Consider the following 15,647-nt stretch of genomic DNA (forward strand, 5'->3'; position numbering starts at 1 on the left):
TGAGGTCCAATTCAAGTGTATCTTTCTCGCGGAAATCCTCAGTGTGTCCTCCTGCATCCTTGAACTTCACATCTCTCGTGGCAGAGCTATATTTTTCTTTGTATGACAGTTACTTGTAAACACATCCTACTAACCTATCAAGTTGGCCATCCTACTTGCCCTACTCTAGAGTGAGACTTGGTGGGCAGGGCCATGTCATCCCCATCTCTGGAGCCCTGGCAGCCAGCACAGTGCCTAACGCAAATTTCATGCTCGGTGAATGTTTGTTGAGAGGACACGTGCCGACAGCTGTCCCCAGCGTCCTCTCTGGCCTTCCTCCCTGCATCACGAGGCCCGCGGCCACCTTCTCTCCATTTCAGGACCCCGTGGCTCATGGAGGAGTAGTAACACTGGCATCATGGGACCCACAAGCAATTCCCTAGGTGAACTGGTGAGTTTCTTTGCTGCTCTTACAATATCATTTGTCCCTTGACTCAAAGGAGGCTGTGCATCAAATAAAGCACGAGTATCTGCTTACACTACAGGCGGGGCACTTTGAGGCTAATTGAATTGCTCTTATTTCATAATGGCCAGAGTCCGGTTGTAATTTTGATTCTTGCTTTATTAAGACACAGCTTTCTTTCTTCCTTTCTCCTCTCCCTCCTTTCTTCTTTCTCCACCCTTTCCTTCTTTCCTCTCTTTCTCTTTCATCTTTATGTGGGTTTTACATTCCATCAACCAAACTCTGACGTTTTCTCTTGGTTTTGGGTTCCTCTTAGACCTGTTCAGTCAGGATACCTCGAAATGTGGTCCTCAACTTATTTCAACCTTAAAATCTATACATAACAAAACAGAACATCAGGAAATATATTTGAGGGTGGGGGCCTCAAAGTATGGTCCAAAGACCCTTGGGGATACCTGAGACCCTTCCAGGGGATCCGCAAGGACAAAACTCTTTTCAGAATGTTATTAAGCTATTATTTGCCTCTTTACTGTATTGACATTTGCATCTGGTGCAAAAATAATGGTGGATAGAACTGCTGGAAGGTTAGTACAAATTGAGGCAATGACACCTGTGAGAAACAAGCACTATTCCTAAAAAGGAACGCTCACCCGATTGTGGAGAAGAAAACAATTTATTCACGGTCTTGCAAGAACCGGTGCCCAACCAAATGTGGGGTTGGCACCCAGAACAATAGGTTCAGCAGTATTTATTTCCTAAACCTAACCGCAAGTGCCTCCCCAGTTTCTCCATTGGCTGGATACTCCAGAGGTTACATTCTATTAGACAAGCCTAACTAGCCTGCACAAATTTGAAACATGCAGCCCGCCCAAATTGGAAACATTTGACCTATGTTTCCTGCGCAAATTTGCAACATTAGGAACGGTTGGAACAAATCCCCACCCCTGACTATAATGGTTATGCCCAGGCCTCTTTAGAGCCAGTCTCGGCTAGTTTGGTAACAAGTTATGAGGCTATTCTGAGAACCTCTATTCTGAGGCTCCACCCTGCAAGGACAGTAGATAGTGGGCGGATAAGCAGGGGGACTGACTGTGGATTACAGTTTGTCTTTTTAACCTTCTACCAATTCCTTAACTGCCCCTCCCTGCTAGGCACACCTGTCCTGTGTGAAAGCTAAACTTAATCTCATTCTCACACACCCAACTGGCAGCCCTTGTAGTCTTCACCACCATTCACTGGCAGTTAAAAAAAGTTAAGAATCTCCTTCATGAGGCAGTAAAAATGATTAATTTTATTAAATCTCAATCCTTGAGTACACATCTTTTAATGTTCTGTGTACCAAAATGGGCAGTTCACATAAACCAGTTTTGCTGTATTTGAAGTACGATGGTTTAAGGAAAAGTGTATTTGCAATTGAGCTGTGAGCTGAATTAGATGTTTTTTCCGGGAACATTATTTTTACTAGAGAGGACAATTGACAAACTAGGATTATTCAGACTTGGTTTTTGGCAAACATTTTCTTGAAAATGAAAAAAGTAAGCCTGTCGCTTCAAGGAAAAAAACTGACAGTATTTGTTGCTAATGATAAAATTTGAGGTTTTAAGCAAAAATTAGAATTTTGGAAAACCCGTATCAGCCACAATGAGCTAGAGAGTTTCCTAATATCTAATAGCTTTCTGATGAGACTGGTGTTAATATTAACATATGTGAGTTTTTTTGGACATTGTATAATGAACTGTATCAACATTTGATTGAGCTGCATATCTCAGTGAACCAGTATTTCCCAAATGACCAAGGTATGATGTTACAAAATTGTGCATAAGAAAAATATTTATTCAAAGTGCAAGACAGAACAATGGATTTTAACATAACAGAGTACAAAAAGTTCACTGATACGGTTTCAGATTCCACACTGCAATTAGCTGTTTACAAATGTGTTGTTTTGATGTGGTATTAAAGAATATCCATAATTCCCTGAAAAGGTTACTGAAATACGGCTTTTCCAACTACATATTTGTGAGGATGGATTTTCTTTATTTTTACTCGAACCAAAACACACTGCAATAGTCTGAACGCAGACATGCGAGACCCCAATTGCCTTTTATAAAACCAGACCTTAAATTGGTAAAAATGAAAAACAATGCTACTGTAATTTTTTTAAATAGAAGTCCCTCCTCCCAAATGTTAACATGTAGTTGGTGTGCTGATATTTTAAAATGAATATTTTAAAAATTTGTCATTTTCAATTTCTAATAAAGTGATAGAAAATAACTCACACAAACAAAAGCTTTCTGGAGTCCTCAATAATTTTTAAGTGTAAAGAAGTTCTAAGACCAAAAAGTATGAGAACTGCTGCTTTAGGGAAATAATCGGGAACGGATAAAAATGACACCATTTTCCAAGAGTCTAATTTCTATCTTTATACACTTGGTGTAGTCTTTGGCAACTTGAGGGCTTTATTGGTATAGATCCACATCTTCTTTCTAAAAGAAGAATACTTAAGTACCCAAACATAACAGGAAGATGATCTTTGTAACAATTATTCACACAAACCCAGAAATATCTAGTTCTATAGTCAGCTGATTATAATTTATGAATAGCCAGCAACTCAACCTCATCTCACCAGTCCTAAGATAAAGCATGATCTTAAGTCAGCCTCAAGACTAGAAAAATCAAAATGTTATAAGAAGGAAATATAAAAACCAGAATTTTGTAAGAGTAAAGGGAGAAGACGATTTCTAAGAAAAAACAAGTATGACTTCGGCAGTAAAACTTTCTCAGAATAAAATTTTGTAACTATAAATTGGTAATTTTATTTTAGGATGAAAAAAAATTTGCTGCGTAATTACCTCTTTCGGCAATTTTAATCAGTTTCCTTAGAATTAGGCTTTTTTCAGATCACCAACTCCAAAGTTATTGAAAACCTTCTTCCCTTTCCCATCAAAACCACATTTCCTTTTCACATTAAAAAATCCAAACTTTCTGTTCAGTTTCTTATCACCTACACAGTTATCTGATACATGAAGAAATTAGCTGGAGAAAACAAGAGGACATTTGAAAAGAACTTAGGTTAAGACCTTAATTCGATGACAAATTTTTTCAATCATCTCTTCATTCATATGAAAGACTTTGTCTTGATTTGAATCACAATGGCTGTGGCTTGAAACATTTGATTGAACTAGAAAGATTATCTGCTTTTTCCACATTTTAATAGCTACAGGGATTGAGAAAAGGGAGGGTATGTCTCACACCATTTTATACTTACATATTAGATGCTAAAGCAAAGAATCTATGGACTCAAGAAGCTGGAATGACCCAGTATACTTACTAGGTGTTAGTCTTGGTGCTAAATTTGGTCACATAAAATGGGATTAAGAGACAATCAAATAGCAGAGACAGTCAACGAGAAAACCTATAGTAAATTAAGCCTTCCTGGAAGTGATTTTTCTTTCCTGAACAATTTTAGTCTTATTGAAAACTATTAAAATTCAACAGCTCGCTAAAGGGGAAACTGAGTTTGAAAATTAATTTGGGTCCAAATGTGAAGATGTCATCAATGAAGAGTTAGCTATCTCATGCCATTTAAAGCCACAACTGGGGCTGGGTCATCCTTGCTTTCCAATTCTGATCTCCTAGTAAAGAGTAAAGAAGTCACTTGACAGCTGGATGCTGAACATATGGAAGATGCCTGAAAACCATCAGCATTGCCAAGAGTTTGGTCCCCAGGCACTGCCAACAGGTATCACCCATGTGTCTTGTGTGTGTGTGTGTGTGTGTGTGTTTATGGGGTTTCTTCTTACCTCAGTTTCTCTAGGTGAAAGGGGCTTTCTAGTGAAATAATAAATGAAGATTGATTTATTTGTGAAAGGCCTTCTCTTTCTTTTTAGTTCAAATGACTTACCAGGTAAAGAAAGCCAAAGTCAATTTTTAATTTTTTTATCTCACATCCATAAATTGCCGGCAAAATGAGGTAAATCAGTTTCTGAGGATGGCCGGCTTTCACCACCCGGACTCCCAGGGCTGGGTTTCTCCGGGCAGAGGAAGGAAAAGCCCTCTGGTTTTAGCACCAGGAGATGCACCTCGTGGTCCCATTTCCTGGATGCCAGTGGTAGAGCGAATAAAATCAGCCACGGGCGCAGTGAGGAGCCAGTAAAGGGGAAGATGGAGATGAGCACAAGCTACCAGGCCCTTGGCCCTCACAAGAGACTAAGAGAGATTCTGATGAGTAACTTTATGTCTAGTAATCTCAGACCTTCTTGTGCACTTGGCACAACAACAAAAAAAACTTGAAATGGTTGCCAACTGTTGGCTGGTTTCATCACAGTTTGACTGAATTTCGCGGTCAATTTTGAAAGGCTAGCCTCCAGTCCTTGGGTTCTTCTCAATGCTTTACAAAGTGCTTCCAGGAACATTTGGAAAACGTACGCCAAGAAAGAAAAGGCACGCTTCAGCTTTTGCTAATGTGATAGGGAAGCAGATGGTCTGGGAGTGTGTGGGTCATAACGTGGGTGTCCAACATTGCATCAAACGAGAGGGGATTAAAAACATCAAGGCCCCCGAGAGGCGCAAACAACTTTTAGGAAGGTGAACGCAGCACCTGGTGGAGCCAAACGGATGTCTGTTCTCTCCACACACAGGAGCCGGGGAACTGTGAACTTTCGCCGGCTTCTTAAAGGAGCACAAAAGTGATAGTTTCATCTCTTTCTGGTGAACAGAGCACAGCTCAGTTGCATAACAATAACATTAACACAGTGACAAAGCTCCTCTTCCTGGAGCAGACAATGACAAAATATTTTAGAGAGTCTTCGCTCGAAAGTAAAGCTAAAACAACAAATCCAGGTCTTTCCATCAGGGTGGAAATAAATGAAAACTAAACAACAAACAGAAGATTTTATTTCAACAACACATGACAAAAGACGGACCCCACCATACACGCAGAAAGTATGCTTTTTCCCTTCTGCCTGTTTAAATTTTTTTTTTTTTTGTGACAGTCAGGCCATGTTGGTGCTTGCTTACTTGCTTTCCTCCCGAAGTTGTGGCAGGTGCCTGAAAGAGCTTTTAAACCCAAAGTTCAGAGCATGGGAAAAAAAGTGAATGCATCCAGTCTCCTTTAAAAATACTTCATTATGGTATAATAGTATAATTACCCCTGGAGTGCTGAAACCTGAAGAAAAACAATCTGATTTATTAAATTCGAGTAATTACTACTTTTAAAATCTATACTTTATCTGAGACTTAAAAACTGCCACTGGCCAAAGTGTTTTTCTTGTTCTTTATTTTAAACCACACAATACATGAATTGGCTCTTGTCGCAACAATTCAAACACCACAGATAAAAGATACGTGACGTGTTTAACGGAAGGCAGCGGGTCAGCAGGAGAGCAGGTGGAAAGCCAGACCCTAACGCTCGTTCCGGCAAACACTAGATGTTCTATTTGGGCCTTTCTGAGTTCAAGGACGGTGAGTTCACCCAGGTGGACAGAATCTATATTACGAATACTGAGGGGCAAGAATGAACAGGAAACCATCCGAGCAGCGCCATCACTCTCACGGATACCCGCGGCAGCTCAGCCCCCGTGGGTCTCCTGGGCAGTGGGTTCCCACTCTGCTGGGCTGCCCAGCTTGCTGCTCCTGCATCTGGCTTCCCCCAGCACAGCTCTGCTCGTCCCTGGCCCTCTTCTCCGGGCTCTGCTGACTGCCCTCCACGTCTCCTCACTTGGCCTGCGGCGTCTTTCCGTTCTCAGCTCACAGGAGGGTTCCTCACTGGCCATTACCCAGTCCGAAGCCCGCTGACTGGGCAAAGCCCTGAGTCAGCCTGTCTCCCTGGTGCCGCCAGCTCGGGGAGAGCCATCCGGTATTGTGGGAATAATACTTGTTTGATAATTTTGTTTGCATTTAATTGATAGAATGTCTTGGACTGAAAGTTGTATTAAGGAAAAGCTCTAATTGATGTTTGCACATATTTAAACACTTTAGAATGACAATAACAGATCAACACGTAGGGTACAGAGCTTTATTCTTTCTTTTCAAGGGGGTCTACATATTACTCAAATTTGAGAACTACTGAATTAAAGGAAACCCACTGATTTGAAGATGAAGACACGAGACTCAGGCATGTCACACAAGGGGGAAGTCGAAGAACACGGGAACTGGGCCCCAGACCCATGACCCTAGTTCCACTGCCCTTGGCACAGGCCCTACACACCAGCTTCACTTGCTACCAAGAGGGTGGGACTGTATCACCAAGGTCCTTTTGGAATCTAGAATTTTAATGGTGGATCTTAATTAAAACCAAAAGCAAAGAATTAAGTCAGATTTTCTCAGTAGTATTAGATTAACTACTTACATTTGGTAATAAATCACAAGCTTGCATTACTGAGAGTCGTAATAAAAAAAGGATGGCTGAGAAATCCAATTAGACTGTCTATGTGCAGCCACAGCATTTCTTCCATATTAAAGCTTACCACTCTGGGCGATAAAAAGCGTTCTGACATGGAAGGACATCGTACGTATCCGTATCCCTTTCCCGTGTGCGCTGTAAGGCCGTGTTTCTGTCTACTGCCATTTTTGTAGTTCTTACAGATTTTCTATGAGTGCTGCTACAGGTTTGTTTCATTTAAATGCGGATGGTCTGGCTAAATTCCTAGGAGCAAAGTGGTAAGCACAAACCAGTTATTTCCATTCACCAAAGGGAAAACTCCTTGAAGTAACAACAAGGTAGCATTTTTGACAAGACTCTTCAATTCAGAAAAGGAACCCAAACATAGGAGCTATGATATTAGAAACACTGATGACACACATGTAAGTACTGATAAACTTTTAGAAGAATACTTATATATCCAGAGGCCTAGGCCAGCTACTATAGGAAAATAACTTGCTGTGAAAATAGTATTTTTAAGATGACTGTGATGAATTCCAGAACAGCTGTGAGAAGACACTCGGTGCTTATCAGGTGCTTTAAATACAGCCAAGCTTATATGCAGAATGGGAGCTTCTCTCCAACATTCAGTCAAACACAGCGAACAGAGTTACAATGATGCACCGTGATTCTTCACCCTTCTTCTGGAGAGAAAAGTTCAAGGCCTCTTGCAACACTGCTACTCAGCAAAACAAAGCACCGCAGAGAGGCTCCTGCTGACCAGAGGAGAGTTTCCGTAGAAGTTAATTTCTTTGTTTCTTTACTCTTTTCTTAAAATACATTCTCTATATATGTCTATGTATTTACAAACATTTAAATTAAATACTACCCTTGTGATATTTCATCTTTCTGTGTGGCTTAAAAAGCCTGATGGCCAGCAGGTTTTTTTGTTTTTTTCTTCTTTTAAATGGAGCATAGGCCTGAATGTCCTTTGATCCACTTCGTTCTGCCTCTCTGTCTCATTGTTTCTGTAAGAGTCATCCCTTCTCTAAATGCTGCAGGTGAAAATGCACAGTGGGATGGAGCTTTAAAATGCACACCACTTTCATATGTGTTATGTGTAAGAGAGACAGAGGGTATTTCATTATGTATCTTGACTGTAGAATAATAAGCAAGATGTACTGACTTTGTGCTCAACATCCAAGTCTTAAAATGATGCTTCCTTCTACCGCGAGAAGGTTCTGCTCTGCTCCGGCGCGCGTGGCATCATCAGTTGGGCCACCTGGAATACAAGCAGCCCGTGTGAGTGTGGACACAGAGCGAGGATCAAGACCAGCTACATCTTCTGAGAAAACTTCCGGGACTCTGAAAATAATTCACCATATATGCTTACACATTTCAGTCAAGTGTCTCTCCTAGTCTTCCTGCTGCAAATGAAGTGCAGTGGGAGGGAACGGGGGTGGGGTATGTTATTCTCTATTACGAGGCTGGGGAGCTTTCTGTCAGCTGCAGCTCCTGATCTGAGCAGAAGCTAGTTAAACTCTAGATTTGTGTGGATGTATGTGGGTAGCAACTGATGCGTAAATTTATATGGGGAGATTTTAAGATTTACTGGGGGGAACTTTTATTCCATATTTTACTCAATTATATTCTGACTAATTCCAAAATGAATCGCAGAGTCTTCCCTCTGCCTGTCAGGCCACACTCCCTACAGAATGGAGTGCTGCAGTGGTCACGAATGAGCTCCGAATCTCTAAAACCAAAGACAGCACGTCAGCCTATCTACCTAACCTAACGAGAGCTGTCACTTATCAGGCACCTGTAAGCTAACTCACGCCACCTCCTTGGTGTTCAGTATCGTCACTTGTATTTTATAAATCACTGATGTCCCAGTGGTGTTTACAGTTGGTGATGTCTTTTCTTTTGAAATTCTCTTCTCCATCGACCTGTGACACCGTATTATCGGTTTACTTTCTGCCTTTCTTAGACTCACCCTCTCCCATCGTATCCCTAAGGCTGGAGCTCCTCAGAGCCGTTCTTGGTTCTCTACATAATCCTGAGTGAGACTCCTCATTGCCAGGGCTCTCTCCAGCTTAAGCGTCCTGGACTCCTCCACCAACAAAAGCTAACAATTCAGTGTGTGCTTCTTACGTGTGTGGCACAGAGCTAAACGTTTATATATTCTCATTTAATCTTGGGGGAAAGGTAATATTGTCCTCACTGAGAAAAGTGAGGATCACAGACGTGAAGGCCGTGTATTCACAGCAGATAGCAGAGCAGAAATGGATCCAATGTCTTTCGGTTCCAAGATCCCCTACAGTCAGCACCAGCGCCTTAAACACAACAGACCTGAAAGCTGACTGACCGCCTTCCCGCCGTACACCTGCTTCTCTCCTACCGAAATCCTAACCCAACTCAAGTCAGAAACCTGTGGGGCAGTCCAAGCTGCTGCCTCTCTACTGTAGCCAGTTTCAAACGGTCACTCGGAGCTTCTTTAGGCTATCTTAACTACATCACCCCCTTCTGTCTCTAGGGAAAGACTGGAAGAGCCTTCTCTACGGAAACTGACCAATGCAAGATAAAAGAGCTCCGTGGCTCTAACATCAGGGATTCCCTGAGGACCACTTTACTGGGAAGACCACAACTGAGAGCCCCCTGCGGGCTGCCAATCGCCTTTTCCATGCCTACTCGTAAACAAGAGTGGGCACTCGAGAACTGCCAGGCTTTCAAGGAAAAAAACAACAACAAAAAACACCACAAACTCAAATGAATACCAAAGATGAAAACAAACAAATAGAAAAAGAGACCTGGAAGAAATAGTCTATGAAGGAAGAAGAAAAGCAAAATAAAACAAAATTATTGGTACAATTAATTTCCTCAGAAAGGTAAGACAGTATCTTAACCATGACACAAAGAAGAGGATGCTATAAAAAGGAACATTCTAAGCCATCCCTTCTCAGAATTTAAAAATAGAAAAACTGAAGAACCAACAGAAGGGATGAAAGATAAAGTTAAGAAAAATTTCTAGAAAGCAAAACAGAAAGACACAGAGATTCGGAAAGAAAATTTAAGGTAACTATACTACTAGTATATACTGTCTAACCTCTGAGACAAATAAAAGAGAACAGAGAAAACGAAGGGAAGAAAATTGTCAAAATAATATCTTAAGAGAAAATGTCTGGATCTGAAAGAAAACAATTAGCTTCGAGTCGTGGCCCAGCTGGGCAGCTGGGAACACTTGAGATGGGAGAGCCGTCTGTGTGGCTTCTCTGGGCAGCAGAAAACGGGTGCTGCTAGTCGGGGTGCTGGCTGGTCACCAGGTGTGTGACTGAGCAGCTGGGCTGCCTGGGTCTGGGGCTGGTGTCCTGGGACCGAGAGCCCACCAGGCCGCTCCACGGCACATTTGAACAGGTGAGCCTGTGGCGTGTCTAAGGTGAAACTCACCACACTGCCCTTCAGAGGGGGTGGAGGACCCTGTGCTCACTCTGCCTGTGGATTCTCTGGCATCTGCCTTTACCTTATGCCGGAGATACATCCTAAGGCATGGAAGGTGCAATGACATATTTCAGTCAGCAAAGAAAGGAAATGGAAAGTTGGAGCCCACGTGGGAGAATCAGTAATGTGGAATCTAGAACACCGGTTCTAAAGTTGAAGCTTCTGTTATTGCAGAGCAACAGAAAGAACTGCACCTGCCAACTGGAGAATTACAAGATAGAGAAAAAGTGTTCAACAACATGGATGCTGTACATCAAAGGCAGTTTCTGTCATAGGAAGAGGGACGGCAGAAAGTGGAGACTTCAGAAGAAGGCTGCAGCAAATTAGAAAGTGAACTACATAAAAAAGCTGAGGTGATCAGCTCACTCACAAAGAAAGAAAAACCCTCAGATTCATGCTTCTCTCCTCCCAAGATGCTGAGGGAAACATGACATCAGCAGCACGAGTGGCACATTGTGCTCAGGTAGGACAATTCTAAGCTCAAGAACAGACACCACAATAAAGCCAAAGGTCAAAGGTTTTACTGAGGCAATGACACCGCGATCTGTTAAGATCAATTTAATGGTTGGGACACGCATTACACGATGAAGGACTGAGTTACCTGATCGAAAAACCCCATCGAGTGCCCAGCACCGAGGCAGTACAAACAGACCCCCATCAAGGTTTATCGTCATATTTCAAATACAGAGAGACAGAGAAAAATCAGGGTCACACAGAGAAAAACACTGGATTTCTCACCTGTAACACTGGAAGCTGGAAAGCAATGAAGCAAAGTCTTCAAAATTCTAAGAAAATTATTTCCATCCTAGACTTACACACCCCAGTGAAGTTTCAACTCAAGGCTGCGGCAGAATGAAAACATTTTGGACCTGCGAGCTCTCAAAAGTTTATGGCCCCTGCTCCCCTTCTCTCAGGAGGAGGAGAACAGAAACCAAGAAAGAACTTCGAAGCTGTGAGACTCAGGAATCTAGCACGAGAGAGGAATAAAGAAAATTCGCCAGGTGACAGTAAGGGTGGCAGTTGTGTGGCAGGCCTCAGAGCACCAGCAAGACAGGCACAGGTCAGTAAATTATAACTATTTGGAGAGTAGGGGGACGGGGGTGAAAGAACAGATTCCTTAACTACTATAGTAGGAGCTCAGTAGATGATTCCTAAAATGGAAAAATAAAAAAATAGCAGTAAGCATATTATTTAGAGAAATATAGCCTATTAGCAAGCAATCACCTAAAAAGCTTAAAGTATAACTAAGTACTTCTGGGAAAAAGTAGGCAAGGCTTGCTATTCTTTTAAAAACATGCCTTATAGAATATTTGCCTCTCTAAACCATGTGAATATTTAACTTTTATACAAATTAAGCTTCAAATTAAAAAAGAATCAGTAGGATGGAAAAATCAAGCTGAGGAATTCTTGAAGGAGACAGTGCTGAAAACGAAAAATAGGAATTATGAAAGAAAATGGGACATGAAAGATAAATTCTCTAGTTTTTATATCCAACTAATGAGAATTCCAGGAGAGAACACATTAAGAAATTATTAAAGAAATATATAAGCAAATTTCCCAGATCTAAAGAAGGACCAAAGGCCCACATGCTGGCAGGCAGGATTAATGCAAACAACAAAACAAACAAAAACCTCACATATAAACAAATCCTTTTGAAATTTCAGAAAATAAAAGATAAAGAACAAAGAAACATATGGGGGTGGGGAGAGATTATCTACAAAGGAATAAACAGAGAAGTTGCATTAGTAACAAACTTCTCCTCTGACACACTGAACATTTAGCTATTTTGGAGAAATAGCCACAAAGTTCTACAGAAAAATGATTCAAGATAAAAATCACATCACGCCATCCCCAAGTATTGCCACTGGCTTAATGCAGCACCCAGAGTAAAACCTGAATTCTTTGTGATGGGCCCTGCGTGGCTGCCACCCGAACCCCCGACCTCTTCTCTCACCTCCCTCCTGCCCGCCGTGCTCTGCAAAGACAGCAGGTTTGCTCCATGTGCAAAGCCTTGGAACTGCTGTGCTCTCTCTTTGGAAAGTTCTTCTCTAGATCTCTCTGAATGACTAAACCTGGTTACAGTCAGAGCAGCTCTGAAAATAAGATGGTACATTTTCTGTCTCTTCCTGTCAGTCTAACATGGGAATTATTAAAGATTTGGTTAACTTGTGTGTGAAGTCTTCTGGCTGTGGGTGTCTTTCTGGGGAGAAGATCTGTGAGCCCCTTTCAGTTTTTCTCCTGTGGTTAACTGTCATTTCAGAGTTTTTATTTCTTTACTCCTTTCCTAGGAAATTATTTCATTCATTCGGCAAATTTTTATTGAGAGTTGCTGTGAGCTAAAAAATGTTGAGGCACCAGGAAATGGTTCATTTTCATCTAGGTTTTCAAATACACAGGTAGAAAGTTCTAGGCACTGTTCCCTTATAAATTAAAAAAATTACCTCTGGATCTGTATTTAGGTCCCTTTCCTGTTCTAATGTTGTTTATCTTCTTTTCCCCCCTCCTGACCAGACTTGCCAAAAGTTTCCTGGAGTTTCAAACAAGTTTTTTTTTTTAAATCAAATTTTCTGTTTAAAAATTTTTCTGGTATGTTAATTTCTTTGCTTCCTCATTTACTGCTGCTTCTCATAGGTGTATTTTGTTGTTCTTATACTAGTTTCTCGAGTTGGATGCTTAGTTCATTTACTTTCAGTCAATGTAGTCTTTAATGAACACATTTAAGGCTGGTAAATTTTCCTTTAAGTACTGTTCTAGCTATACCCCATGAACTTCTGATAGGTAGCACTTTTATTAGTGTATATCTCTCAAAGTAATTTTGGTTTTGATTTCCTCAGTAGATATTTAGAATGGTGGGTTAATTTCTAAGTGGAAAGATTTTTGCCTTTTATCCTTTCGCTGTTGATTTCTAATGTTGTTGCCTTATTGGCAGAAAATAAGGCTTTTGTGATTTCTGCTTTTTACTATTAGCTGTGGCTTAACACACGGTTAGATTCTGTGACATGCCCATGTGTATTTGAAAAGAATATAGATAAAAAGGCATATATTTGTTCCATATGTTTCTATTAGAAGATGATTGATAACTGACTTGCTCAAATTTATGTCACTATTTTTGGTCTATTTGAGCTGTTGATTTCTGAGAGAGGTATAAGTTAAAAATTCCCTCTATCACTGTATCTGTTTCTCCTGGTATTCTGCTAATGAACTTTGATTTAACGATACCAGGAACATAAAAGCTATGATAATTGTAAGATTTTCCTATCTATCTACCTACCTATCTACTTCTAGTGGGTAAATTTAAACACACATATGTAACTTCCGTTTTTCTGAAAACATTTAGCTTTAATCAAAATCTATATCCTCTCTAAGCAAGATAAGAAATTTAGCATGCCTTAACTTCTCATCTTCATTCCCCACAAATACCACTTCCCTTGTAATAATCTGGGATTTCAGTCTTCAATAGTTTGTTTATTTTTACAGCTAATAACTGTTTAGAAAGTACCATAAATTTTACTGACTTCTTTGCTCCACACTGTTTTTTCCACCCCCTGTAGTCCTGTCAGATGAAGTGCTCATTTTGCTAGAACATACCCATTTTCTTTTGGAAAACGCATCTAGGTTCTGTGGGTCAAAACTTTTCTGATTCCTGACAATTTGTTAATTTTTCCTCTCTAGAATGCTAATTTGGCCTACCATAGGATTCTGCGCTCAGAATTATTTTGCAATAGAGGAAAGGAAAGAAATGACATGCTTATTGGAGAGCAGTGAGTTAGAAGAAGGTTTCTGTAAGAAGGGAGGAGTAATGCTGGCGAGGAAGCAGCTGATGACCTGGGAGACAGGGAGGAGAAAAGCTGGCACAGCCCCACGGGGCAGGAAGACGGGAGGGTGTGACCACGAGTCCACCGCTGGAGAGGCCGGCCCCGGCTCCTCCACATGGAGAAGCAGAAAGTGCGTATTTCCTCTATCACTGAGGGTTTGCTTATTTCTCCTGGTATTCTGCTTGTGAGTTCTGACTTGATGCACAGATGCTGGATGGTGGGCAGAAGTGGCTGGAGGTACGTACAGAAAGCAAAGTTGCCAGCTGTAAAGAGGACAGGGGAGTGAGCGCTGGAAGGCTGAGAACAGACGGGCCTGGGAAACCGTCGTCTAGGATTGCGGGAGAGAGTGGACTGTGGAAATGTGGAATGACTGCTGGGGGTGCTGAGGGTCCACGTGAAGTCGGTGGGCATGAGTTTACATTGAGACCAAGAAGGATGATTGTGTGTTTTTCTCTAGGCACACACCCTATGCAGAGAGTTGGATTTAACATAGGTTTGTGCATTGACCACAAAAGCACGATAAAACAAAAGTGTATATGAATAAGTCATTATGATTACTGGCCACGGGATTTAAACAAGGTAAGGAGGGAAGTGAGCATACAGGTGGTTGAGGAGCAGTGAAGAGGTGGCAGGACCAATGGTCTGGAGGTCCTGATATGACTGAAGGATTGCCAAATTCTAGAGGAAAAAGCCGGAAATGGTTGGAAGACAAGTGTTTGAAACTGAAATCATGAAGGAGCTGAAGTTATTGATAATTTTAAGGCCAAAGGTGTAGGAAAAGATCACTGGGAGGGGGACAGTCAAGGAACTGATGTTAGGAAGGATGTTGGAAGGATTGTCTACATAATGTTGAAATCATCAAGAATTATTACACGAGTTGTGCTGTAAAGAGTGGCGGTGAGACAGGAGCTAAAATCTTGAAGAATGAGAGGAAGAACTTGAAGGACAACAGGGAGAGCAGTGGGTGGCAGAGTTGAAGATGTTTTTACAGAGAGAGAAATAAACTGTGTAGGAGATTGTGACTTCCCAGAATGGCCACAGTAACACTTCTGGTCTCATATGCTCTTCCAGAACCCTGCCAGTCCCATCAAGAGGAAGAGGTAATAGCTAGAGAAGTAGAAAAAATACTCAATAGAATTCTTTAACTGGAAAATGCTTAGTATAGTCTTCAGTAGCCAAAAAACAAAAAACAAAACTGTTTATTAAGATCACTTCACTCAAGTAGCCTTGAGTTATTCTAAACATAAAAAGCCCTTGTTAAAATAACTTGCTCCTGCTCTAATTTCAACAACCAAAAAACGTACTCTCTGTTCCCAGGAACTTTAAACTCACCTTCTCACCAAAGCAAAGAGACTTGTTTCTCTGTTTGATGCGGGATCATATGGGCCTGATGATTTAGGACCGTGTTTTCCGACAGTAACAGTCCACGTCATCCCCCCTGAGTTAGGGCAGGCTTTCTTGGCTGCCTGGATGAACAGAATGTGGCAGAACGGATGCTGTGTGACTTCTGAGGCCAGGTTATAAAAGGTCCTGGGGC

At 41.4% G+C, this 15,647-nt stretch overlaps 1 protein-coding gene across 1 annotated transcript in view; it reads right to left on the reverse strand.

Annotated features, from left to right (window-relative positions):
• Positions 1-2,254: 2,254 nt before the first annotated feature.
• Positions 2,255-15,647, reverse strand: part of FAM120B (family with sequence similarity 120B) — a 109,745-nt gene continuing 96,352 nt past the window's right edge. Inside the window, exon 12 of the mRNA XM_037817569.1 lies at positions 2,255-8,082. Coding sequence (XP_037673497.1) covers positions 8,070-8,082 — 13 coding nt within the window. The 3' untranslated portion in view covers positions 2,255-8,069. The remainder of the gene's footprint in view (positions 8,083-15,647) is intronic.

Source organism: Choloepus didactylus, chromosome 24 (genome assembly GCF_015220235.1).
Source record: "Choloepus didactylus isolate mChoDid1 chromosome 24, mChoDid1.pri, whole genome shotgun sequence".
Classification (NCBI taxonomy): Eukaryota; Metazoa; Chordata; class Mammalia; order Pilosa; family Megalonychidae; genus Choloepus; species Choloepus didactylus.